Source organism: Dermacentor albipictus, chromosome 1, assembly GCF_038994185.2.
Source record: "Dermacentor albipictus isolate Rhodes 1998 colony chromosome 1, USDA_Dalb.pri_finalv2, whole genome shotgun sequence".
Taxonomy (NCBI): domain Eukaryota; kingdom Metazoa; phylum Arthropoda; class Arachnida; order Ixodida; family Ixodidae; genus Dermacentor; species Dermacentor albipictus.
Genome location: NC_091821.1, coordinates 328,853,702 through 328,881,620, shown reverse-complemented (window position 1 = coordinate 328,881,620; position 27,919 = coordinate 328,853,702). Strand labels below are relative to the sequence as shown.

General features: G+C 43.3%; 1 protein-coding gene across 1 annotated transcript in view; it reads right to left on the bottom strand.

The window, feature by feature from the left end:
* Nucleotides 1-2,256: 2,256 nt before the first annotated feature.
* The window catches only part of Impbeta11 (importin beta11), a 98,220-nt gene continuing 72,557 nt past the window's right edge, over nucleotides 2,257-27,919 (bottom strand). Inside the window, exons 21-26 of the mRNA XM_065441228.1 lie at nucleotides 25,094-25,189; nucleotides 20,637-20,750; nucleotides 20,109-20,230; nucleotides 11,796-11,888; nucleotides 9,367-9,442; nucleotides 2,257-4,129 (exon numbers count right to left, since the gene is read on the bottom strand). Of these exons, the coding sequence (XP_065297300.1) occupies nucleotides 3,866-4,129; nucleotides 9,367-9,442; nucleotides 11,796-11,888; nucleotides 20,109-20,230; nucleotides 20,637-20,750; nucleotides 25,094-25,189 (765 nt within the window). The 3' untranslated portion in view covers nucleotides 2,257-3,865. The remainder of the gene's footprint in view (nucleotides 4,130-9,366; nucleotides 9,443-11,795; nucleotides 11,889-20,108; nucleotides 20,231-20,636; nucleotides 20,751-25,093; nucleotides 25,190-27,919) is intronic.

The following is a 27,919-nucleotide window of genomic DNA, read 5'->3' as shown; positions in this document are numbered from 1 at the left end:
AATTTCAGGCCTCGGAAAGTTCCTCATATATACTGGTTTGCGAAACGAATATAATGCGGTATGTCTTTTCTTGTAATTTCGCCTGCTCGCTGTCCTCTCCTTGTCCACTGCTACAACGTGTCCTGCAAGAACGGCGAGCTGGGAATTCCCACTGTGCATTACGCGCAGGCTTTCTCCTTCCGATTTGGAAGTTTGTTAGTGCCGCATTAATGTGGTTACAGCGTGCTAATCACAACCTTAAGATCGTCGCTGCTGTGCAGGTGCATCAAGCGAACGATCTGGAATGTCAGGCAGTGAATCACCACATGATCCATTAAAGGTTTTGCCATGTTCCATTATGTCTTAGGCATTTCTGAAAGGCTGTTTGTCCGATAACCTTAGTTCGCTTCCCAGAGGACAACGCCGTACTTGCCGACAGTGAAAAAGGCGTCAGCAATCATCCTTTCACTTTTTTTTTTTCAATGGCACTAACAGTGAATAAAGGCCTGCAGGCCATCCAATTTATGCTTCGTTTCCCGTTTTTCTGAGGCATCACTCCTCATTATAATCATAATACAGTCAAACTCTGATCATCAATTTCAGCAATCAATAGCAAAATCAGCAATTTGCTTCATTATATTGAAATTTCGTTGTACTGAAATTCGACCTTCTAAGCAAATAAGTAGAGCCGCCGATGGATTTTTTTTTTTTTTACACAGAAAGGGGCCGCAGAATTTTCTGAGTTATCGGGCAATAGAAAAAAAAAGTTTGAACGAGAAAACAATTCATTTTGATAAACTTGGCAGTCATTGACGAATGATACGGTTTCGTGCCACATAAGTCAACCATATCTTGTCGGCGGTACGAATTAAGCGATGCCAGTCACGCTTTCGCGTGGATTCCGCTCCCGTGGCTGACAGCGTCAGGAAAGGTGCCGGTAGCGGGGAGCGAATGCTTCGTCTGCTTCTAGCTCCAATGGGTCACCGAAACTCGAGATTACGCAACCTCTAATACTAAATGCGCCGTAAGACGGCTTACGTGGTGCCACGCCGCCTCGGCACGCCCACTCGTTGCACATGCGGCAGAGTACCTCTACAGCAGGGTGCGTGGCTGTGTGTGAGCTCAGCTGCGTTTTTACAGCCATGCGCAGCCACGACCGAAACTCGCACCAACTTACCCCCCAATCCGCCCACTCGCGCGTGCTTGATTGCGCTACTGTGAGCTCGCTCCCCTCCCCATCTTTCCCTTTGCTGGCACGGGAAGGTGGAACTCGCGAAGCCATCATCTTTCTCATCTCACCCTCGCGCACTTTCACTCGCACCTAAACACACAGTGCGCGGGCGCAATAGGATCTTATCGCACCTGTACTTTTACGGAACATGATGCGGCCCCACTTCGGCGATCTTTTTTTGTCGAGCAGCGCGTTATTTGAGAGGTGTGTTTGCAAGCAACAGCTTGTAATTCAATTATCTGACCGTACGCGGAAGCTTCCATTTATTTTCTCGGCATTCCTTCGAGGCGGCAGTGAAATTTCGTTATACTGGAATCGTGCACTAACACAATTCATTATTGTTGCAACTTCATGTGCGTTTTCGAAGTGCGCGCACCTTTTATCGCCTCATCTGGCGATCCTTCTGAGTTCGGACTATCACTGCTAACACGTGCTCCTTCCTATCTTCCTGCCACTCGGCTACTTATAAATATGCTCTACAACTTTGAATAAACGTTCATTTTGTTCTGACTATGCTGATGTTTCACCGGTCTGGCGTTACTGTGAGCACGCCATGGCTATGCTGCAGTTACATACAGTTACATACATACATATGTTCTAAATACATGTTCTATGGACAAAAGGTATTAAATGTTAAATACTTTGTTATATCGAGAATTTCATTATGTCCAAGCTCATTATATCAAGCTCTAGCTGTATATATATTGTTTTCTTTTTATGAGAGACCGAAAGTCCTCCCCCCTTTCGTGTTATAGTAATGGTCGCATTATTTATGAGCAAATACAGTATGTTACGAGCTGCCACAAGTGAGACATCAGATCTGGTATAATGCAACGTAAAGATTGCTTTAGCTTCCTTCTATTCCTTTTTTTTATCATCCACCACTCCAACTGGATGATCCAGGTGATAAAGTAGGTGGTGTGCTACTCGGACCACTGGCAAAGTGCAAAAATATCATTGGCCTTTAATGCTGCTCTTGCAATGTAAACATGAACTTGTGCGATGCATTCACCATGTGCTATCGTCATGCAGACATATACAAGGAGTGTTGGCATGGGAAACATTTATTAACAACCTCTGTTTTTATGTAACAAAAACAAGCATTTCTGTCATTGGCAATATAAACAAGAGTGCAAATAAAAAAATGCGTAGCTTTTACTCAGATGTACTGAGAACAGACAGTGTAAATCAGGATGTGGTTGCACCAACGCCAGTACAGGTCATTCCTCCAAACAAGCAAATTCATCATACAATGACTACCTTCACAAAAAAAAAGAAAATATGAGCCAAATGAGGCATCAGGAGTCATTTTCCAGTGCAGTGTTGCTGCAAGAATTTTAAGTATATAGCTCCTCACACTGCATGGTACAATGCCTGTATTTTCTTTTATTCCAGCTTTGTCGTAGAATGTTGTCATGCCCTCCATGCTCCAGCTAGTAGATGCTCACTCGTGTGCGAGACTTTGTCGATATTAAAGCAAGGAACTTGCAATTTATGCTATAGAAGCGCTGCATGTATTGATAATCATTTCAAGCTGAAGACTATATATAAAAAAAAGTAATCACATCAATAAGCAGCACGAAGTTAAAGCAACAGAAAAATGCACATGACTTTAAGCCATATGTTCTTAAACACCTAAAAATAGTGTCTGTTTGACATAAGTTTCAATGTTTGTGCCTCTTTGAGCAGGCAGTGTAAAAGTACCATAGAAACTTCAGAAAAAAGACAGGCTATACAACTGTGACAAAGTGTTTGAACAAGCAGATTAGTCATACTACTTCAGATGAATTTGGACCTAGCAAAAATAGAAAAGTGCTACCTTTACTGTCTACACTATTCAAGCTAAAACAAGGGGAAAAAAGAAACTAACTAGACAACAGACAACTTAAAATATTTTTAAACAGTGATGCATTTGTGCGCATTTCTTGTTCCCCAATGAAATTACTGCTCAAAGAGCAAAAAACATGCAATGCAATAGCATATGTTCATTTCATTATTAGTGAAAAAAAAAAAGTTGCCTTTGTTCAATTGATCTTACAGTGAAGAAAAAAAAGCTTAAAGAACATAAAAACCTTGCTAGTTTCTTTCACACAGCACACATTAAAGCAGCTTGAAAGCATTTCATTATCAAAAAAGTAACGTCTCTCAACACACATCCAATCACTTACATTTAGGCAGCATCCAGGTAATTCGCAGTGCGATAGCCTCAAACATTTGCAAGTTTACCACAAAGTAACCATGAAGCATGCCACCCAAGTGTCAGCCTTAAAGGTCAGAGATGCTCTAAATCAGCCACAGAGCAAAGTATAAAGCAATAAAAACGTGGGCTGAACGGCTTAAATGGACAATTAACCAAAGTCAGTAATTTTGTTAATGTCCTGCCCACACCAATCACAGCAGGAACATGTTTCTCCTCGTTCTTTCTCAGCTACAGATTGTTAAAAAAGAATGCTGCGACTTTCTTTTTTATAGCACTAACAGTGTACACAATGTCAAACTCTAGCCAGCATTTGTCCTTCTCCACAGCGCACCACCATGCAACCAAACACATCTTTTTACACACAACCACTCTTTCATTTCTTCTTTCATTATTAGGGGAAAGAAAAGGTTGTGGAGCAACAGTGGAAGTGGGGGCAACAGAGTGATGGCAGTCCATCAGGTCGGGTGAGTGTTAGGAGTCTGGAGGGTGGCCATGATGTTGTGGTTGCCAGAGCTGAAGAGAGCAGTGTACGCTGCGCTACCCGTGTTGGTCTGGCTGCCTCCTTCCAGGTAGGTCTTGAGCTGCTGCATGGTCTCCACATCGACCTGGCCCATGAGCTCCTCGAAGTTACGTTCACCAAGGGACTCACGCAGGCTGCGCATCTGCGAGCATAGGTAGTCCCGCAGCGCTACTGTGTGCACTGGGTCCTGTCTGGAAAGCTGCAGAAGTGCATCAGAGAGCGTTACTAAAATAGAAACTAGTTTAGTTTCGCAGATTATTATTTCTATGCACCGTCCACACTTATTTGGGGCAACATGGCCGACTATAGACACTTTTTGCGGAGTAGCTTCCTCTAAAGGAATGCAATGACACTAACGGTGCCGCTAAAATGAATGACATAGTGGTTTCTATAATCTAGCAAGAGACATTCACTCTTGTGTTACACTGTCACTATTAAGCAAAGAACTCCCAATTTATGGTACGCAAGCACTGCATGAATTGATCAATCATTTCAAACTGAAGACCTTAAATAAAATTTCCACTACTTCACTGCATTTCTGACCTTCCCATTCAATTTGTACTCGGCTGTCCCTTTATATCTCCCTCAGCAGCTCCATGATATTGTCCTCTATGCCTTCGTGCTTGCGAATGTCCAATAAAAATTCCCTGCCTACATTGTCGTAGGCTCCCTTAATATCTAAAAAATACTATCCATAAAGGTCTTTTCTGAGCTATTGAAATTTCTATGCATTGAGGTAGTACAAATATATTATGCTCTAAGTGTCTGCCTGGTCTGGACACATTCTGTAGTTCCTCCAGGATATTATTTTTCTCCACCTACTTCGACAGTTCAAATTTTATGGCCTGCATTGCCATTCTGTATGTCACTGGTGTTACTTTAACTGGCCTGTAAAAGCTCATCTTACCCTTACCACTATTGCCTTTGTAGATGATGTTCATATTGCTCTCCCGTCACCTAAAAAGAATCTTCACTTTAATCCCTTACTCTATGGCTTTAGTCAGCAGTGCCTCGCTCTTTGGACCCAGCTGTTTGATTAGCTGCATTTGGATTTCATTGGGTACTGTGACTGTGTTACTAGGAAAATTTCCTTCAGTCTTTTTCCAGTAAAGGTTTTTAATGCTAAATTTTGATCTGATGCAAACAAAGCATCATCTCATCATTGCACATTGCCTCAAGTGAAAGCACTTGAATGTGAAACCATTACCATTTCTAGAGTGCTACTGTGCGATCAGCTGTCGGAAATACAACTGGGTGATCGCAAACACACTGTTTTCTATTCATACTGCAAAATATGGAATGGCAAAGAGAAGACCTGTGCAGTAAGTGGCTACAATAATAGTCGCTGGCATATTAAGGAACGAAATGAATCTGTGGGACCAAGTTCAGGGGATTGCTTGTGTTGCAGGCCCTTTGTAATGCATGGCTTTCCTCGAGGATTAAAAAAATTCGATCATCCAATGGCATTGTATCACCTAACCTCCAAAGAAAGGACTTCAACCCTGTAACATCAACAAGTGTGAGTACTGCTGATTACACAGTGACAAAGGGAGTAGTGCCGCTTCCTGGCATAGCAGGTTTCTCCCACATTATCTACCCACATCCACCCCAACTCACGTGTGAATTTACACCCACTTTATTGCCCACGTATCCCCAGTAAGTGAATGGGCCCACACTTGAATCAACGTGCAAAAACATGCGTGACAGCGACTACATCGACAGCAAATGAATGATCGAAGCTGAAGGTTGTATGATGGTCCACAGAGTGAGTGAGTGACCAGCGATAATACATTATTGCTACAAGCTATTAAAGAGTACAGAACATCAACGTTCCAAGCCCTGTGTTCACAGCAAGAACAAATCTATTGCAACTGAGAACACCCACGAGCGATTAGGCAGAAAATAAACAACAGATAGCGATGACACCAAGAAACTTTACTGAGTATGGCAAGCCATTGCTTTAAAGTGTTTGCCAGATAAAGAACGAAGATCAAAACACACTGATATAGATTTAATTCACAAGCAGAAAGCTTGGCCAGCTTGGACTATATATGCAGCCATGCTTTTAGTACAAGCACCGTATACGCTGTTTGCACCATTTGGACAAGGTGTAACAAGCTCCAAATAGATATAGTATATGTCCTTCGAAGCTGTGGCAAAAGCTTTGTGTCCTCCACACAGTCACTGTCTATGATATCCACCGATACAGAGGTTTGCTGAGCCACACCAGCATCATGGACATTCATTGTAAATATGGAAGCAGCAGAAGCAGCAGAGGCCAGCAATGGACGCACATCACGTGATCAAACATGGTGGCGACCACAGAAGCACCATGAAAAGGGTCTATGTTGGCTATAATTACGGCCATACTGTTAATTTTACTTGCTCTGCGACTGATTCCGGCTTCTTGTCCTGCTGAGACCTACATTTGATATTGTTTGCGATTCACTACGACCCTATAGGTGTGAACGGGCTGTTCTTTATACCAAGATTCCACTTGCGCCGAAGCCGCGTGAAGACATCAAAGAAGACCCTGTCTTCCAACATTGCACAATTGCAGTTTTTTTTTGCATGACAATAAGGAATAATGGCGAAAAAATTTTGAACTGCAGAAAGAACTTTTACAAAATGCAGCAAAGCAGCCTTGTAAAGCCAGTATGTTTTCTAACCAGAAAACATTTTGACCAAAATTATTTCTAAAAATTAGTGGGAGAGGAGGTATTAAAATTTTGTCTCCTGTGATGGCAACTGCACTGAAGCTACTGCAAAAGATAACAGGCCACACATGTGACGCAAGTTTTGTAGGTGTCAGACCGATGGGTAAATTCATGGACACCAACCGCATGAGCAGCACTGGATCATGCTGAGTACTCAAAGCTGTGCAGTACCTTGCAACGCAAATTTTTCATGTTTTCAATGCAGGGAAATCAGGAGATCTTGCTGCAACTGTTGCTGACAAAGTTCATTTCGTGTAATAGGTGGGCTAGACAGTGCAGCATTTTCGTAAAAAACCAGTGATCGTGTTAGGTGTCACCTTCTATGTGTCTCGTCTTTTCTGTGCTCTAGGTCTTCGAAGAGAAATATTTATTTTTCCCCAATATTTACAAATTTTGTGACGAGGGCGACAGACAAACATGACATTGCCAAAGTTCTTGAAATTGTGGTCAGAAAAGACATATATGAGCTCGATGTCCCAGTTTGGCACCTTTGAGTGAAGGCCCACTTGTCCACATGATGTTGTGTGTTGTTCACCTTTGATCCACATGGTGTACAAACATTAATTTAACTTGTGATAATGAGGATGGAATAAACTTAATTAAAAAGTTAGAGCCGGCGATCTCGTGTATATTGCCCTCAGTTGGGTAGAACTTGTAGTTCGAAATTCAATACTAACGCTATACATATCACAGCGAGTGTGCACACAAGCAGTGGCGTTATGCCGTCTGCTCTGGGACTGATAATGATGATGGTGTTTATTGGCATCTCTTTTGAAATGGCGCGATTAGGCTGCAGGCTGTGGTGGCAAGCGCATTACCCAGGTGGAATGGATGGCGCACTTTGTTCCCATCACCATTTAGCAGACAAGAAAAAATATAGGAGGCTATGCATGTACATATAACTGGAATGAATCACATGTTTTATGCCACAAAGCAAACATTCTAATAAAAAAAGAAAGAAAGAAAGAATGAATGGCAGATGTGTTACTGCAAGAAACATTGAGTGACAGACAAAAAAAAAAAACACAGTTCGTCATGCAGGCCTCCATTACTCATTTTGTTTTTGCATTGTTTCAACAACTTTAGTGGTTCTTTCACTTCTCATAATTTACAATAATTTGTTTACTAGGTGGAGACCAGTAATCCGACATTTAAAAGTTGCTTGTTGAGACATTTGGTTACTTTGAATATTCAAAAATATCAAACAGTTCAATTTCGAATGCAAATATTCACTCCCACTTACTAAAAAAAATATGCTTTTGGTACATGCTGAATGTTACCACTTCTGCAAATGCACATTTTTATCACTCTCTATACAATTATTTTATTGCAATTTCATCACTTTGCACCTTTTTATTTACTGCACCCTTTTGACAATTGCTTTATGGTTGCTACTGTACATAAGGACGACTTCCACCTTAAACAAATTCACAGTGCTTTTCGTGGACCTTAAATTTATACATGAGAAGTGCTACATCATGGGCTCAACAGGGTTGGCGTGGCTCTACGCTTTCCATCTTCATTATTTTCTTGCCCCAATAAGAATGTGCATGTTAAAAACTTCTAGCTGCTTTTGACCAAATATAATTTCAAGACTTTTCTTGCTGTAAGAACTATCTACAAGAGCCATTTTATTGCAATAAAAAGTAGGTCATTAAGGCACGTTGCTGCTGTTATAACCATGGTACTGTCATGCTGTTACAGTGTTGATGTGCTTGGGCGGCCTATGCGTAGTGGGTTAGAAGGGGTATATAGAGATGTGGAGTGTGTTTAGTTGCAAAAGCATCGAAGCCAAGTCATGCCAAGTTACCCTCCCGCAGTGTATGAAACTGGCATAGCTGTAGCTCCATCTTATTCCATGCCGCATAACAAGATAGATTATCCTTATGCTCTGCTCAATAGCCAGCGGAGCCAGAGCAGAGTTATGGCTTCCACTGCTGGCATGAGCGTCATTCGCACACACATAAACATTTCTGTTGAGCAACTGTGTAATTACTACACTGTGGTGTACACACTAGTCTGATTGGAAAGGACAGTACAGGTCAAGTTAAATCTAGCACATACAAACTCTGATAGCTTTCTCAGTTTTCCGTTGGTCTCATCTCATGCACCGCCAAGGTGCAACAGCAGTAACATTGTTGTCAGCCTTATGACACACCTCGTACATGCTAGCGCGTTATACCTGCGGTGCAGCAGCAGTTGTCTCACGTGCCATGTTAAACCAGGTCGACTCTGCGTAGTGTTACAACAATGCGAGAGACGCTTGAGCACAACGCTAAATCTTGTTATTGCTGTCAATACTTTGCCTTCGCGGAACTGATACTTTTTTTACAATGTGTATAATTTATTGTCACCATTAAGTGTATACAAAAGTTTTAAACAAGGTGCCTTGCCAGTTTAACTTAGCCTTTACTTCGGGTTTTGTTAGCTGTACGCTTACTATGTTGGAAAAAGTACTTTTGCAATGTTTTATTGTCACTGCTGTCAACTAAGCAATGATATTTTCAAGGCACATACATAAAGGTCTATGGTGGGCAAGGGTCGAGCATGGACTTCAATATGAGGCTTGTGCACTGCTCCAATCTTCCTGCCAAGGAAACCTGCCACTGGCAATAAGATTAGCCAGCTAAATGACCTTGAAAGTTAACTCTTGAAAAAACAAATGTGATGTCCATAATTTCCACAGAATTCGCGCTTTAAATGTGCAAATTATTGTTACCTCTATCTTACGGCGATCATGTTCACTTTCTTCTTCATTCGGTGGAATGGGTTCATTGTCCATAATAACCAGTGAACTGCACACATGAAAAAGATGGCAATTAAGAACACACTTGTGAGCTATATTTTTGACAAATATACAACAGAGATCTGAAATTTGCATCCACTAAAAACATTTAAAAATCGGCAAATTAAAAGGTATGTGTGTGGGGGGGGGAGGGGGGGGAGAGACATTTCAGACTTTCTTAATACTAAGACCTTTATCTCATGATGAAATATTGGGAAGAAATATGCAGCATAACTTGAGAAATTGCATTTTGTTAGTGTGTTGTCTCTGAAATCACAAAGAAAATCAGGCTTCGGGAAGTGTTCCGTTGACATATCGCCAGCTATCTTAGTATCTCCATAACAGTGATTGGAGATTCATATAGCTGCAGCTCTATATGCCTCTATGCAGAAATAAATGAAACAAGAACGAGTGCGGCAAGGGAAAACTAGTGCTGCAATTTGTTAGTACAGTCACGTGGCACATAGGGAGCACTCCTAATGGCTGACACAAATTTGAATTTTAACCAGTGGCATGCTTGTTTTGTGCATATTTTGGCTGCAGTGAGCTGCATACCTCACAAGTTCCGATACAATTTCAAGATGTGGGGACCTATTCTTGGACAGTCACTTTCAGCTATATAGCCTTCAGTGTGCACTTATTGGCTGGTTGAGCAAAACCAGATGAGCTGAATGGCTGGTTGAGGACTATGTCACGTGAAAGCAATAGTACTGCCCGAGAATACGTCTGCTGCCTGGTTATATAAAATTTCTTTTGTTGCTGCGTCCAAGCTGCTGCCTTATGGTGATGAGGTCATGATTTGTGCAAGATAAAGGAATCTGTCGTGTTTCTTTGCAGTGGCGAAGCTACACTCAGAAAGTTTGCAACCCTTTGGGGCTTGTATTGTCCCACAACTATAATCCTCACTTATATTGCGCCTTTCCTTTCTTTAACATTATGTGCCAATACTTCTAGGTCCCAACAGCATGTGCATTAACAATGTGAGATTGCATTCTTGACAGAAAGGTAGCGAGCGCAGAGTTTTCAAGAAAGGAAACGCAAGCATGGGAGATGACAATTATTGTTGTGGAACAAGATAAGCCGTAAACATGATTTAAATGTACTTCATATCACTCAATTTGACGGGCATAAAGCTAGAAAACCTTTGAATTGTCATGGGGCATCAAAGACAACAGAAGATATGGAATACAGAGATAAGGATAACCATCGAAGCGAATACTGCCAATCTTGTGATGCGCCAAAACTGGGTTGGGTGCAACTGCTGGCTCTTGATAAGCAAGGTGTTTAAAAATGGATGAAAAGTTGCCCGATACTGCACAAAGCAAATGCTTTGCTTTGGGTGGGGGGCACACAGATTGGCAACATCTAAAATTTAGGATGTTATAAGCTAATTGACTAGGTCCGGGACTCCCAAAAAATTCGTATCATCCAGAAATTCATATAGGCATGATAGTATTACTGAGATTCTACTGCACACACTGTACACTGAGATTCTACTGTACTACTGTCAGTAAGCACTTGTGTTATCGTATATTCTTTGGGTCTCTCTTCCGTCACATTCCATTTTTATTATAAAAGCAATAGGGATGTGTGAATAGTGATTTTTGATAACACATCAAACATGCATCAAGTAGTGCTAGAAGTAAATTGAATTGAATATTGATTAGCTTTTGAATAATGAACAGACATTATCACAATTAATACACAATGATGTTCACATCCTAGTATTCTTAAAGTTAGCAAGTTTCTATAACTACAGAGTACATCATAAAGCACTGTCTATTAAAAGCACAAATGCAGCATTAGGAGGAAACAAGTAGTTCCTCTGCATGCACAAGACTTTTCAGGGAGTGGGAATGATTGCTGTATAGCCTGTAAAGTATGGTTACATTAACGACGAAGCTTGCTCCACTACACAAGTTCTCATGTTTTATGTCTATACTATGCCCATGGGGTGAAAATTTACCCAACTTTTGCTCTAATTTCAGGTTTCATTGGGTGCAGTTGACGTTTTGAAATAGTCTAAAAGTATTTGAAAAATATTCACACTTATGAATGACTATTTGATTTGAAGACTGAATAGGACACTATTTGATTTGTTATTCTAAAGTTTCGAATATTCACACACCCCTAAAAAGCATCGAACAGCCTTAAAAAAAAAATCACTGTGACCAGGAGATGCACTAGGCTTTCATAAAAACACTGAATGATGAAATACTAGATTTACATTATTTATTCTTTTATTCTTGCATTACAATCACTCTTTTCTTGCCCACTAAGTAGCCCACATGCAGCCCTATCACAGCATCTTGCACATATCTTAGCTGTGATCATGTAAAGCATTAATGTAAGTGCATACTCACTCTACTTGGGCTCCCAGATTGTCACACTTTGTGACATCATTCAACACTTCCACAATGGCCAGAAGAATTCCACATATTCGTTCATACACAGCACTGGAGAAAGAAAAAGCACAAGGAAGAAAGCACACCGGTAAAAAGAGATATAACAGACTCATAGACTCATAGACTGCACCCCATGAAGCATGAGTGGCACAGAAGCATGAGTGGGAGCACATAATTTGTCCTCAAGCAACAATGACCCATAACATGTGGCTATGAACATCTTATGTCAGTATGTAACAGCCAGCTTTATCTCTGAACATCTCATATTGTGGAATAGTTGTACGTTCAGTGGTACCTACTACATATAGGTATTGAGCCAATACGAACAGGCCTACTGAATGGAAATTTGGCTGTTCCCTATAAATTGCTTATAACGGTACATAAAATACTATTGAAAAGCTTTCTCCACTGTAGGTGCCAAGTGAACTGAGGCTGTCACATAGAATTTCATGGATGGGTATACTAAGCACAGTGCAGATGAATGGGTAACAGCAATAGTTAGGGTTCATCACATACAACGACCTATGATTAGAAGTTTATTTTAAAAAAAATGAGATCCATTAGTTACAGTAAAATCTAATCACAACATTTTGAAAAAAAAATGCAAGAAAAACATACTAACTGGGAAAACATATGATCCAAAGTCACACAAAATTTAACACACTCAATTGCAAGTGACATCTACACAATGCAAAGTGTTGCACGAATTGTTGCAGCATGGGACGACGATATGTGCCAAGCTGGGTGGGGCTCGAGAGACTCGAGATGCGCACTGTCGCCTTTGCCGCATCCACAATCAGCTTCTTTGGGAGGAGCATTTTGGCAGGAAGTTTTGATGAGCACACTCAAAGAGAATCGTTGTGGCATGAGATGCCAATGCCTATTGAGCTGGTAGGGCCCCAGTGGCCCAAGATGCGTTTTGTTGTTTTTGATCGCATAATGTATTAAGACAGCGATGGTAAACCGAAAAGAAATTGAGCTGTTGTGCAACACTGTAACAGGGTGCCACCGGCACGAAACATGACCCTTCCATCGTGCTGCCTGTAGCAGAGAAATGCGGCACATTTGAATTATCACCCATTAAAAGCATGCAGTATGCTTCTAATGGCACTATGCCACATGCGCTGTGAAACAGATAGGTGAAGATGCTTATGAATAAGGTTGGCAGTGATAGCTGTGAATGCAAAGTGGGATGACCCACGAGGAGATGTACTGGTACCGAAAGATGAAACTTAGTCCATGCCGACATTTTCATGCAACATGAGCAGGCAAGTACTACAAGGAAGCTGCAGTAGCAGGCACCCACTACTCTTGATTGGGCATGTCTCATACCTTCTCTTGTTCACATGGCATCTAACGACCAGAAAACGTATGATATGATTGCCATCTGGTGATGCACTGAAGGTTAGTGCCGAAAGATAGCATTTTCAGGGAATACTATAATGGTAAAAAAGAAGCCTAATTGTGAAATGGGACTTGAATACTGAGGCTTGTGGGAATCTTTGGGTGACGGGTCCCATGTCCGTCGCATGTACGGCGAACGTTGCATCAGGCGCCAAGCAGGGTGGGGAAAGGGGAAACCTTCTGTTCGTGAACATGCACGGGAATAGCAAGCATTGTCAATTCCCTGGTGCGTGAGATCCCTCTGGCATCGCTCGAGCCTCTTTGGTCACCAGCAAGTGGCAAGTATGAAGGTCTTTACCGCTGCTCCCATTTTCCTGCACGTGGTTAATCAACCATGCATTTGCTGTGGCAATCACCGTAGCCTCCTGTATCTCCAGCTGGTAATTCCGAAGCCCTTCTTTACCCAACGTATTATTCTTTTCGAGGGAACCCTCAGTGTTGTCAACTATAGCTAGCTGGCCTGTTCAAGATGTTAGTTGCAACTGAATATAAATGCGTTCTGAGTGTACACGTGGTTGTCATCTACAGTTTCCTCTAGCTTGTATCGGACCACTGTTGATGGGCAGGCGTGTGCCAACTACGTGGCTCAGTGTGCCGAATCACTGGGATCCGCCCCCTTACACAGACATCTGGCACCCAACTTGGGGCAAGCTCTTGGAAAACATGATGACAATATCTTCAGGGCAAGGAAGGGTTCATCCAGACCAGCTTTAGGCCTCACCCAAAGGCATGACTGCTAGCTATGTTGGGCATGTGCTTTCTTGAGTGCGAGTTAACGGTGCACCAATGTCACCGAACACGTGTAGAGTGAGTGTCAATGCTTCACGCACCAGCTTGCTCTGATGTCACCAATTTTGACAGCATTTGCTCAGGCCTAGTTAACTTCTACGGTAGAATTCCGGCAATTTAACTTTGGTTAATTGGGTTTTCCCATTAATTTCTCAATCCTGACCGCAGGTCCTGGCTGGCACCCCTGCATATCTATGGGCCAGAACTTCAGTTATTTATATGCTAAAATTAGCCTTCGCAGGATTATTCGAACTTGACCAGTCAGGATGCATGCACCTGACCCCTATCGTGACCCCAATAGTGACTTTCTTACTGACATCTGTCTTGACAGAGCTTAGGGCACAGTGAATGAGTGCTCTGGACACGTCATCTCATGGCATTACGTCAAGCTGCGACATCGTGTCCCTCTGTAAGGCAGCAGATGAGCAGACTGGCTGCAGCGCATCGGACTGTCGCTAGCCGATCGGCACCAGGATTTGCACATTTGCAGCCATTACTGTGCACTGGAAGATTACTAATGCAATAGCGTTTCGCGAGTCCGGTATAAACGCAAGCACAAGGGGACAGGGCCTGGCCGTTTGACCGTGTCGTTTCACGGGATGAGCAGAAGTGCAAATGTGAATGGTCAGCACGGTGCAGCCACCTGGTGGTACAAAGCTCAACCGCACACAGTAGTGCTAACGAAATGTATTCTTCTTTGATGCTGGCGCAAATTTTTTGCAGGAATGTAATCGTTAACATGTTGTTTTGTAAATGTGTAAAATGTCTTACACTTGGTTACAGCAACTTTAGCGCTTTGTTTGGCTGGTTAAGCTCTGCGCCAACAGGTGGCTGGACCATGGAGACCGATCAGGCCGCTCATGTACGTCTACGCTAAAGTTCCTTCGTCAGCTTGAGTTTATGCCTGCAGCCATCCGTCAAAACGCCTAGCCTGTGGTTACAGGAATACCAGAGACATTCGGCGCTGTGACAGAATGCTCGCAACGCATGCTGCTTCGATGGCTCTCGCTTGGGGTCGAATGCCAAGCAGCTGGCGAAGAGTTTGCAGAGGCTTCGTGCGCTCGCTCCTAGAGAACTGGAAGTCGACGACACGACATGCCATCATGACGCAGAGCCAGTTAAGGTGGAGCTTAGCCCCGATTACTCGGCGAACGAGTTGAGGAGAAAATGCATGACTATGGAGGAGGGTAACTTGTAATCGTCCATAGCTCTCTTAATATGAGACGTTTCACACAACTTATGGTGCGATTGATTAACTTTAGCTGTACCTACGCGTCTAGAAAATTTGTCCGAACCATGTCAGGGTCCCTTTAAGGGGGGAATCGGGTCTTTGGGAACGAAAATCTACCTAAAATTCGAATTTAATATTTTTATTTTCCACATTCCTAACGCGTTTCAGCACCTATCTCCAAAATTTGGTTACAGAATACCGAATAGTTCTTCTGTGATAGTGATTTAGGAATGCGAATCTGTAAGCGTTGCCCTCTAAATTGGGGACAAATCGCGCCCGATTTTTGTGGCACATAACTCTATAACTACGCGCTCTGCCAGTGCCATTTTAGTATCATTCAAAAGCTCATGTCTCTGGCTTTCTTCATTCGTTGGTCGGCAATATTGCTGGTGCTGCGGTCACGAAAAAATAAACAGGAAATGAAATTTGCAGCGCACGCTATTATTGGCCAGCTTGAGGATGTGGCCAAGATGGCGAGTCATGACTGGCTCCAAGGACCACGAGCACTCAAACGACGAAACAGCTGCCATTTTGTCTTTCTCGAGACTACGACGCTGGATATGCTGGAGGTTTGACAAAGTTTCGTTCTGTGAATCATTACGGGCAGAAATGTACGAGATGCAATAAACTTCCGAAAGCGATTTCGTCATCGCAGTCGGCACGGGATACCCGGCAGCTCGCCGTTGAAGTCGTACTGCCACCAAACGTCGACACTTCAGCTGCTTTGCTGGACCATACATATCCACACGCTGGTTACACTCACACAAGAATTGAACACGGCTGTCGTAAGTGAAGAGGAAGTGGATAAGATGAGAGCACATGAGAAAGCTAAGCTTGACAAGATTGCATCTACGACGGCCACGGAGAGAAAGATTCAGCGTTTTGTTGAACATCCGACCGCCGACAGTGCAACAGCTTCAGTTGCGAAGCCCGCTACACCATACGTTGTCATCGGGCTTGCAGCAATGAACCATGTTCTTGCGGTTTGTCGTGTAATACTTGCGGTGGTTCTGCGTAGCTGGTGCGGAGCAATCAGGATTACGGTCTCGCTACTAAACTGACTGTTGTTTGCGAGATCTGCAGTGAAGTTGTGTCAAGATGGAGCTCGCGGGGAATGGAGGGCCCGAAAATGTCCAATCCTTTTGGAGTGAACATACTCTTAGTACATGCTATGTCGTCAACTGGCAACGGCCAAACAACCATGAATTATACCTAGAGCCTACAGATGGCCTTTGGTGCCGTTTTTTCAAACTTTCTTTCAAAATACAGTCAACAACTGAATTTTGGGACGCCCAAATTTTCGGACATGCCTGCTATTTAGGACGTCTTTGTGGCACCACCACGAGCCCCATAGAATCAATGTATAAGGACATCTGAAGTTTTGGACGCTCGAACCCCCCGCTGTCCAATTTTCCGGACTCTCTGATGCGACGGAAGGTCCTTTGGCTTCTTGCGCAGCACCCTTGCGAAGGAAATCGACTTGCAGCCTAAGCATATCACCACTTTGAACCACAACTAGTCGAATCCAGCTGTCACACACCGATTTGGTCTGGCCATGCTGGCTATGTTCATCGCCGCACTTCCACCCTCGGTGGCGTTTCCGGAGCGGCGCCATTTTGTTTGTTTGCGCAGGCCATGTTTCGGCTAGCGTGGTGTGTGGTTGTGCTGCTGTGCTCTGCGACGCTAGGCCTAGGTGCTTCAAGGCTCGTCAGCGAACTCCACTGTTCGCAACTTGAGGATTTCACTTGCCTTCGATGGCCCCTACTCCGTCTTCGTCGTCCTCGCCGATGGCATCGAAGTGCGGAAAGCAGTACCGTCGGTTAACGATGAAGAAGAAAGCCGCCATTATTATGCAAGTCGTGAGCGGCCGATCGCAGGCTGACGTGAGCAAGGAGTTCGGCATTTCTAAGCAAACAGTTTCAGATTTCGTCAAGAACAAGGGCAAGATTTTGGAAGGGGCCGAAAAACCATCTGGTGCCCCCCCCCCCCCCTTCCAAAATAATGCAAGCCAAGGTGTTCATCTAAAGCTTGAGGAAGCTGTCGTCGTGTGGCTTAATTTGACGATATCAAAGCGGTTGCCGGTCTTGGGCTGCATCTTGAAAGAAAAAGCGGAAGCTCCCGCGGTTCAAATGGACATTGAGGATTTCAAATTTAGTGATGGATGGTTGAGGAACCTCAAACATTGGAATGACCTCAAGTTCAAGAAGATGTGCGGTGACAGTGGCGCCGTCGACAGTGCAGTTATTGAGCAGTACCGCAACGGAAAACTTCAGTCTTTGTTGCAGCAGTTCTCTACTGACAACGTATTCAACTGCGACGAAACTGGTTTGTTTTATAAGATGTTGCCAGAAAGAACGCTCACTTTTGCTGGTGACCCATGCCATGGTGGCAAGCACAGTAAAGAATGGCTGACCGTTCTCGTCGGCAGCAACATGTCTGGCAGTGAGAAGCTTCCCTTGTTAGTAATCGGGAAGTCAAAGAACCTGAGATGCTTTGAAGGGGCAACGCTGCCAGTGCTGTACGAAGCCAACAAAAAGGCATGGGTGACTCAGCAGTTCAGGCAGGGTGACTCAGAAAGTTTGAGCTTCAGAACAGACGTGTCGTGCTCTTCATTGACAACTGCACCGGTCATGGTCACATCAAGAATTTGAAGGCTGTCCAGCTGGAATTTATGCCGCCCAACACGACTGCAGTCCTCCAACCAATGGACGAAGGCGTCATCCGCAATCTGAAACTTTTGTACCGTTTGCGGGTACTAAACCGCATGGTGCTGTGTGCGGAAAATGGCAAAGGCTACAACGTTGATCTTCGGTCTGCTGTTGGAATGCTTGCGGACGCATGGTAGGCAGTGAGGCAAGACACAATTCGCAACTGTTTTCGCCACATGGGCTTCGTACTTGCCACAGAGGAACCAGACTTGCTTGAAAGCAACAACACGATTGATGTGTGCCCGCCCATGGACGACGTGATCAACGACTTCCGCTCTGCTAGGGTTTCCATACCCACGGAAATAACTTTTGAACAGTTTGTTGATGCTGAAAATGAGCTTGACTTCTGCACAGAACTGACTGACGAGGAAATAGTTCGTCAGGTTGTGGGGGATTTGGAAGACTCCGATGTTGAATATGAGGAGCCAATGCCCGCACTGCCTATAAGCGCCGAGTTGACGCGAGCACTGTTGACTCTTTCATCGGTGTACAGTGCTGACATGATCCTTGCTCAGATCGAGGCGAATATTATCGCATGCAACCGGAACGCCGTCCAAACAACAATCGGCAAGTTCTTCAAGCCACTGCAGCAATAACACCGGCTGCCTGACGATGCATATGTATATAATAAACCGGCAGTCGGCTGCATACAGAGTTTTTGAATGCCTCTTTCTACAGCCACTTCACTGATGCTTTGGCAGAGTTTGGAAGCCTGGTACTTCGCCCTTTACCTCTAGATCCGAGAAAAAAAGAAAAAAGGTGAGTTTTTTTGCATGCATTCATTTTTTCGGACTGCCTGAATTTTCGGACGTTTTTACGTTCCCTAGAGGGCTCGAAAAATCGGTCGTTGACTGTATCAGTTGTGAAATCTTTTTTGTTTTCTCAAAACCACAATTTTAATGATGATGCCATATTGCAGATGCATTAGCTCTGCTTCTGCTTGTGCTATCACTAATTCTTTCTTTTTCCAGAAAAGCAAAGCTGTGTAGAGTGCAAATATACGAGATAATGTTGTTGCATTTTTAGAAAAATTTTTAAAAATGTTTCTTTCTTTAGCAGTTAGATGAATTTTTCTCACTGAAGTTTGCAATGTTCTCATTTGACATAAAATTGGGTTAGAACGCCATACTTGCTTATCTGCACTCTTTGTTAGTTCCACATGATTTTTGTATGTTGATATTTATCATGCCATGTATAGTTTGGAGGATAGCTCACCTCCAAGCAAATTATACAATAAAGCTGAATTTCTTCAATTTCCGGAAAGTTATTTACTCTGCAAGAAGACTGGATATATATATATATATTTAAAGCTAGCCACATTGAAATACATAACCTCAGCAAACTTCATCAAAATCGACTAAGAATTAAAAAAAAAGTTTTCAGGCGCAGGGTCCCCCCTTAATTAGACAGAAAAAAGTACAGTCAGGCCCACTTATAACAATTTGGTTTTACAGTACTCAGATGTAACAATGAGCAGATGCGGCTTACTGCTGCTTACTAAATGTTCGCATGCTGCATTATTGTTTATAACAACTAAACCCAGCATGCTGCGTTATTGGTTATAACAATTAAACCTAGCTAGTGTCTGCATTGAAAGCAAAAGGAGTAGGAAAACCTGGAAAAGAAAAGAAAAGCAAGCTGACACGCCCAACCACGTTGCCGTGCCCCTTCGTCGCATTGCTAGCCTCGCAATCCTCTCTCCCGTCTCCCTTTGATCCCTTCAAAACATGAGCCGACTCTGCTGACAGGTGTTAGCATAGTTGACTGGTGTTTAAGAGGGCTGGAAGGAAGACTGGAGACAGGCACATGAAGCTGGTGATGCGGTGAACGTGCACAGCATGTGCGGCACACAGGCAGATGCAGTGGCTTGCAATATTTTTTCAAGAATCTTGTGTTCCTTCTTCTTTTGGCGTAGACACCCAGTACCCAGATTCAATTGTTATAACCAATAACGCAGCATGGGAACATTACAATAAGTGGTTTGTTTCACAAGAGTTCACAATGCTGTGGCTGCTGATTGTTATTTTCAACATATTGTTAAAACAGGTATTGTCGTAAGTGGGTTTGATTATATTGTGGTAAATAGCACAGGCAGGTGACTGCTATCATTCAAGAAAAAAAAAAGGACCAGTCACTTACTTAGAATTAGATGTCAGTATAGAAGTGAGGGTAAGGGCCAGAAGCTTCTCCCTCTCAACTGGGTTAACAAGAGGCATCTTTTCAATCCACTTGTCCAGCAGGTTCCCAAAGACTTCCTCTGCCTGCATGTATGGCATAGGCTTTTATTGCAAGCGAACACTGTGAGTTCTAGAATGACTACATTTTCGCCACACAACTGTGTCACATAAGAGTGTGCACCAATTAGACAAATCAGTGAAAAAGCACATGTTGAAACAAACTTTTGAGTATTTCCCATTGGTGTTTATATTGATGCTGAGCCATTGTTAATGCATCAAATGGACAAACAGTAGAAGAACCTCCTTTGCTGCAGTGAACTATAGAACTGCATGTTACATCAGTGAGTAGTTGATCAAAATGTTAGTGAGCAAGGGAAGCCAATGCCTAAGAAGCAGTGAAAATTGTAGTGACGCTTTAAGACTATGGCTTAAAAAGCAGATCTATATTATCAGCAAAAAAAAAGCAACGAAAACTGCTGCAAGAACTCACATCACAACCCTTGCCTTGTGCTTCTTCTTGAAGAAGTTTTGTAAAGCAGGACTTGCAATGTAAAATGACTCGAGAAATGATGGACAGGCAGACTGACGTCAGCATGGAAGCTTTCTAAAAAAGAAAATCAAGGGCATCCACACGAGTCAGCGTAAACAAAGCAAGCAGCACACAAAAAGAAACACTATAAACAAAAACAAAAAAGAAAGAACAGTAGCGATTTGGTGGTAAATGGGAGAGAAATGCATTGGCATTACATCGCACCTCTTTGAGCTCTCGGATCCATGATTTAACCAACCATGTTCACCACATTGCAAAGTACTGTTCAGGAGCTCGCTCAACACACCTGCTGCCTCTTCTAGAAAAGTGCAACTGATGGTGGCTTGGAGCACTATATATATATATAAAGGGGTTTCTTCAAGGTTCAGCTCACAGGACCCGACATAACATACGCAGGAAAGAGACGACAAACTTTTTGGAAGACTTATTTACTTACGTTTTCGGATGGTGGAGGCTGATGAAGGCTGGTCCACCAGCCGAAAACGTTAAGTAAATAAGTCTTCCAAAAAGTTTGTCGTCTCTTTCCTGCGTATATATATACTGTCAACAATTGATTTTCCAGACACCTTTACGGCACTGCCATATACAGTAAAACCTCGTTAAACCGTACCCGCTTAAACAGTAGTTTCGTTTTAAAAGTAGTAAAGTCAAATCCTCTACTCAGCGGCCACTGAACATAATGTGTTTTGTATCCGCATAAACCGTACCAGCTTATTTCGTATGCATCAGTTAAAATGTAGCGTTTCAACTTTTCGTCGTGCAAACACGGCGGTGCATCGTTTCCATCAAGCGGCCCGGCAGAACAACAAGCCTCAGAGATCGGAACAACGGCCTCCAAGCGCCCTGTGCATTTGTGCATGAAGCCACATCAACATCAGCATCATTTCGAAGCGGTGCCAGAGAGCATTATGGCATCGTGCAAGTGAGGACTCGCGTCATTTGGAAGCTCGGATAAAAAAGACGCCGGGTGCTCAGCATAGAAGAAAAATTAGACATTGTCCGTGCTATCGAACGTGACACGAAAAAGTCGGTGCTGGCATGCGACAAGGATCTGCTGTTGACTACGGTGTATCACATTTGGAATGCGAAGAAGTTGCTCGGCAGCGCTGCTGCGATCACGAAGACATGTCGGCGACGAGGTTCGACTTTTCGCCATCGTTGCCTCTGTTGTTGCCGAAGTGTCGCCTAGTGACAGTAATAAGGACGCCACGGAAAGCGACAGCACGGGCGATTCAGGCCCGACAGTGGCAGAACTATGCGTTACGTCAGCCTAATGAATGCAATCGTCGCGACGAGAACAGGGGCGCGAGAACGTAACTCTATTCCAAACGAAAAGTATTCCAAACTCCGGCACCCAGCGATGAAAATGCGCCCAAGGGACTTCTGCAGCACTACTGTGCGTGTGCACGGAGAATACGTAACGCCAACGAGGAATCTGCCATGCGAGTGTTTGCCGAGAAGAGGGGGCTGGCTGAAAAGCTGGCACGCAGCTTCAGTAAGTTTGAGGCCGCTGTCGTCGTGCTAGGCCGCTGCGGCATCAAACGAAAATGATACTTTTGTTGTGCGAAGTGAATAAATACTGCATGTTTTTTTCCCCTTTCATTGCACTCTCACTGAGTTCCGTTTTCGACAGGTAAGTGGGCGATCTCATGCAATTTCGGTTAAACAGTACTGCTGTTTAGTACGTAGTTATTCCGAGCTCCGGCCAACTACAGTTTAACGAGGTTTCACTGTACTCCATAAAGTCAATGTATAAGAACGGCTGAAAGTTTGGACGCAAGAACCCTTTGCCGTCCAATTTTCCAGACTTGTTGCTGTGACTGCAGGTCCAAAACGGCATTATTTGAAGCAACCACCACCGCCATGTTGATTATCTTGTCGCCTTGTACCGGCTCTCTCGCACGCAGATCCACAGGCAGCCATAGCCACCACCACGGCAACGCTAGGCCTAGGTACTTTGACATTCCCTGCCAAGCTTCTTGCTGTTAGGTGTCGTGTTTTTTCATTGAAACAATTTGCTGCTGCCAGCAATGGCATCGACTAAGCCTCTCTAATCTTCGCCAATGGCTGCGAAGCTCGAAAAGCACACCGCGTTGTGTAACGCTGGTTTCTGAAAGTCAGCTTCACCTCAATACAGAAATGCTACGCGGGGAAGCGTACCAAGAGTGGGAACGGCAATTGTCACTGGGCAGGGTATGTATTCCTCAATTATACACACGTGCACCCGCAGTCTTCTGTCACAGCACTTACACCGATACACTCAATAAGTGCCAGGCAGGCCTTTAGAGCTATTTCAGACGTGCCTGACGATTTGAGCGTTTGCCCCAAACGCTCAAATCGTCAGGCACGTCCGAAATAGCTCTAAAGGCCTGCCTGGCACTTCAGTTGCATTCAGTTTTCAGGACTGCCCAATTTTTCGTACGTTTTCGCGGCCCCTTGGGAGTCCAAAAATTTGGACATTGACTGTATGTGTATACAGTCACCAAGCGTTAACATAATCCAGACTCGATGGAGACTAACAAAACATCCAAATTATTGGAAGTCTGAAATACTAAATTCGCCCCAAAATAAATTACTTTATTCCACAAGTGGGCAAAAGAAAAGTGTGCCACATTCTCAGATTGTCATTTTTGGGGGAACGACAGCATCTCTTGTGTGACTAGTGTAAGATGCGTCGGCATCTACAAGCGACGTCATTCTTGGCACAGCAACAAGTGTGCTATCCAAGTGCGGAAATGCTGCTGCCTGTCCGTATGTCCAGCATTAGTCACACGAAATATAGCAAAAATGAAAATATCCTTTGAAAGTGATCATCTATAATAAGGGCTAAGTTCACCAACGTGTGTTGCTGCGCGAACAAACGCTTGCCCTTGGCCTAGACATTCCATGGCCACAATTTTCTAATGCCTTTTATGCTACTTTTCACGCTTGGACGGTGGCCAGAGCAGCTATGCTCTGGATTGGTTATGGAGGGCATAAGTCGGTCATGAACAGTACGTAATAAGCATGGCCAACAATTTAACGGAAATCATCGCTACAACATTGTGGCCTGTATATGGCTCGATATCGTGGCTTTGAGGCCTCGATATCTCAACACGAAGAACAGATAGAACAGATTGAATTTATCTTTTTTTTTTTGCAAAAAAAAATTTTGTTCCATCTGTTCCTTGTGTTGAGATACAACACAGTGGCTTGCGCTTCACTTTTCGTGGACGCGTTCGATTTCAAACTTTTTTTTTTAAGAGGGTTGATTTGCCGCTTACGCTCGCAATACGATGAACAAAGAAATGGCGGGCCAGCAGTTGTCAAAGCAACCCACTGCCAGGCCTAGCAGACGAGCTCGTCTGATTTTTTGGCTGGCCGGCCGGCTGGCCAAAAACAAGCCCTGGAGGGACCGAATCACCTGCCGGGCCTCCTGTGAGGACAACGTTGAGGCAGCCTGCCCTACCGCGTATATTACACAATACATAATAGCTGTATTCACAGCTATTGCCACCATACCTATTGCGACAAGCATCTTCACATATTTGTTTTACAGCGCGTGGTGCGTAGTGCCATTGGTAGCGTACTGCATGCCTTTAGTAGGCGATAATCCAAATGCACCGCCGTTCCCTGCTGCAGGAGGAGTGATGTAGGATAGTATTTGAAAAGTTTATTATTTAATTAAAGACTAATTAGTTTTTCTTTACTAGTATATTAATAATTATTAATTAATTAATTATGCGAAAAATAATGGGCATCATGTTTTGCTTCGGCAGCATCCAGCGTCACCCACTAGCTCGATATTATTTCATTCTCCTGTCACACTCTTAAAACACCGCGCAATAGGAAAACAACAAAACATGTCTCTGGCTGCCGGAGCAACCCCAGCTTGACACACGTCGGCGTCTCGTGCCGCAACAATCTACGCGATGCTTCACATTACGTTGATGTCAACAATAATTGAGTCTGTCAAATTTTTTTAACTACTTCAGATCGTACGTTTTCCTGGTTAGTAAGTCCTTTCTTGCATTTTTTTCCAAAATGTATGAATGAGGTTCTACTGTACTTGGCACTACATTACTATTAACTTCAAATTTGCTTCAAACCAAAAAATTTATATTTGCACAAGTGCATGCATTATTTTGTGACATTTAAACAACTTTCATCAAAAGGTGAGCTGAATTTACTGATGCTGAATTACCAGAAGGTCACCATACTGTCACATAATGTTAGCACTTATGTTTTCCCCAAAACAGATGTTTTATAAAATAGGAAGAGGTTTAAGATATCTCTCACAACACCTTCATACAACTCCTTTACTGTTGTTTTATCACATATCTCAACTACTATCACAGCATCTGAGCTCGTTTGCTCAATGATACCTGATAATGTTCATAATAAGCACAAATGCTCACCTCCCCTTCCAGGCACTCCTCCAATGCATGAACCAGAAGTGGGTAGAAAAGCTGTGGGCCCTGTTCTGGAAATACCCGAATTACGAGTTCCACCATCTAGAAAAAAAATAATAATAATATTAGAGCCCATTATGCAGCGTTTTGACCATTATAGAGATTATGTGTGATGAAAGGAGCTCTGCATCCAGCACAGTGTATTTGGCAAAAAGTGTAATGAAATCACTTCAGAAACACACCAAGCATATTACATAGTACTTTAGCAAACAAGTTTGCAGTGTTTTGCTAGATGTCATATACTAAACAAACCACGAACATCTGATACATAGTGCTCATTTTTTGCTTCTTTGTAGAAGCATTTTCATTACCCAGCTTTATCAGTAATAAGCAAGCCTTCACACATTCTTTGTCAATTCACACTACCTCTGGTGAAAATTGCAGTCAATCATTCACTTGAGGCCTGAGGCACACAAGAGAAGGCAAGTGTGGGGGCAAACGTCATTGAAAATCTTGACTCCTTCCCTTCAGACAATGAACTGCCCCTTCCAACTTTACCTGTGGCCTTCTTACTACACGAAATTCCAACTGAAACTTCATGGCAGAAGTCCCAACTGGAATTCAGGATGTCATGGTGAGGTGTCAAGACACAAACAGTGAGGCAATATGTGCATCCATGTGCTATGTATGAGATCTGGCAGCAGAAACAACATTAATAAGAACTTGGGTGAACAGCCTTTACACGGTAATGTTATTGCAAAGCACTTGCTCAACCATCAAATTAACACTAAAGAGTCTCACTAGGAGCTTCAAGGGTCATGGTCAGTGTTCAAAGGAAGTCCAATAAATATGCATAGTACTAACATGTGTATATGCAACATCATGTTCTGATTTCTTATTTGTGCGGTGGTGAGGCAGCATGAGAGTGAGATTGACAGAAACTGGTGCCCTACCTTGAGCAATGTACAACCAGATATATTATTTCCATTAATGCTCAGTGGAGCTAGGAAATGTGCCAATCATATATGTTATTGCATTCAATCATTCACTAATTCATTAATTAATTAATTTATTAGAATGGTTGACACATGGAATGTAACCTAACAATGTATCTGACTGAGATCAAACCAAGTCATACATTTACAAGCTGAGCATTCTAACCACTACGCCATGGCCACTGTGCGCAAGCAGCCACAAGTTTCTATTAACCAGTTTCCAGCTGTGCCCATCCAGGCACTGTACATTTACTGAGACGAAGTGATCCAATTTCTCCTCTAAGACCTGCACACACCCACTACAGTAAACCCTTGTTAGCTTAAACAATGATATTTCAAAAAATCTGTTACCCTATTACCATTACTGGTTACCTGCACAAAAAATTATAAAATTTTAAAACTAAAGTAAGGGTGCAGGTTTTACACGAATTTGACTTTAAGGTTTCACAGCAGTACGTGCTGCACTGTTGTGAAACCATATCTTAAGGCAAGGTTTCCCGGTCTTAAATGTCTCGTTATCTCCTAGGGAACCCCAACCTCTCCTCACCCCTGCTTGTTGAAGCTCCATTCTCCCCTCCATGGTTACCCATTCTCCTCCTCTCTACAGGTCACTATCTTGCATTTAGTAGCTAGTGAACAGTGCACAAGGTGCCAGCAGAACTCGGATCACAATGAGCTGTGCTCAACAGCCGTTCTTTAAAGGGGCCCTCACCAGGTCTGGCCATTTTGTGCCGACAAGCACCGTGCATACAATGCACACTAATAATTGTGTCTGCTAAGTATTACATCGCTACGTGCTGGCAGTGCTATACAGTGATGTACAGTGCCATGTACATCGCTATGTACATGGCAGCGCTGTGCCGTCGCTCATTGTGGCATGTAATTTCAAAAATTATTCAAGGCAGAATCTGTTATTTGTGTAATTTATTGCTGCAATAGATGAATTAATGTTTAGAAAAATAATAAAACACACAAACCAAATGTCTGCACATTTTTGTTTTACTCTGCACCGCAGCAAGTAAGATGTACAGTGGACTCTCTTTAAACGGAACCCCAAGGGACCAGGGAAATTGTTTCCATTTATCAGGAGTTCCATTTACTGAGAGACAAAGCTGAATACAAAATGCATGAATACAAAACCAACCAACCGACAATACAACACATTACTGTGGCAAGTTCGGGATGCGATCATTACATGGAAAAGAAAAAAAAAAAATCAAATTTTGACGACAAAATTCAAGGGGGCGATTATTACGCAAGTGCGACTATTATGCCAGTAAATATGGTATATAAAGTTGAACCTCGCAATAACAAAATCAGCGGGGAACGAAAAAAAATTTGCTTTCGTGAGAATTTCGTTGTTGCAAAAAGAGACAGCATAGATAGGTAATGCATCGCAAAACAAAATTTTACAGTGAGAATTCCGTTAGCCTACTTTGCAAGCTTTGCTCGAGGGTATAGAACCACACTGCCGACAGTACAAAGTGCACCGCATGAGTCGACCAGCAGTGCCATCGCGCAGTACTCTCGGTCAATTGCTTTCGGAGATGCGATCACTTTTGCGAGATTTTGCATAACCCAACCGGGCATAGAGCAACAAATGGCACATGCAGCAGCATTTCTCCAGTGCACGCTATTGCGCGTAGATGCCAACGCGTCGGGTGCCGAGCACAAAAGTGATCGTATCTCGTGTACCCGAACGCAAACAATGGAGATAACAGCCTTTTCACGCAGATCTACGGCTGGCGCCGAATCCACACGCGATGCCTGTCGGGTGGCACCGAAACCAGTGTTCTTGAAGCAAGGGATGCGTATTCCCGGACAGTCGCTCAATCAT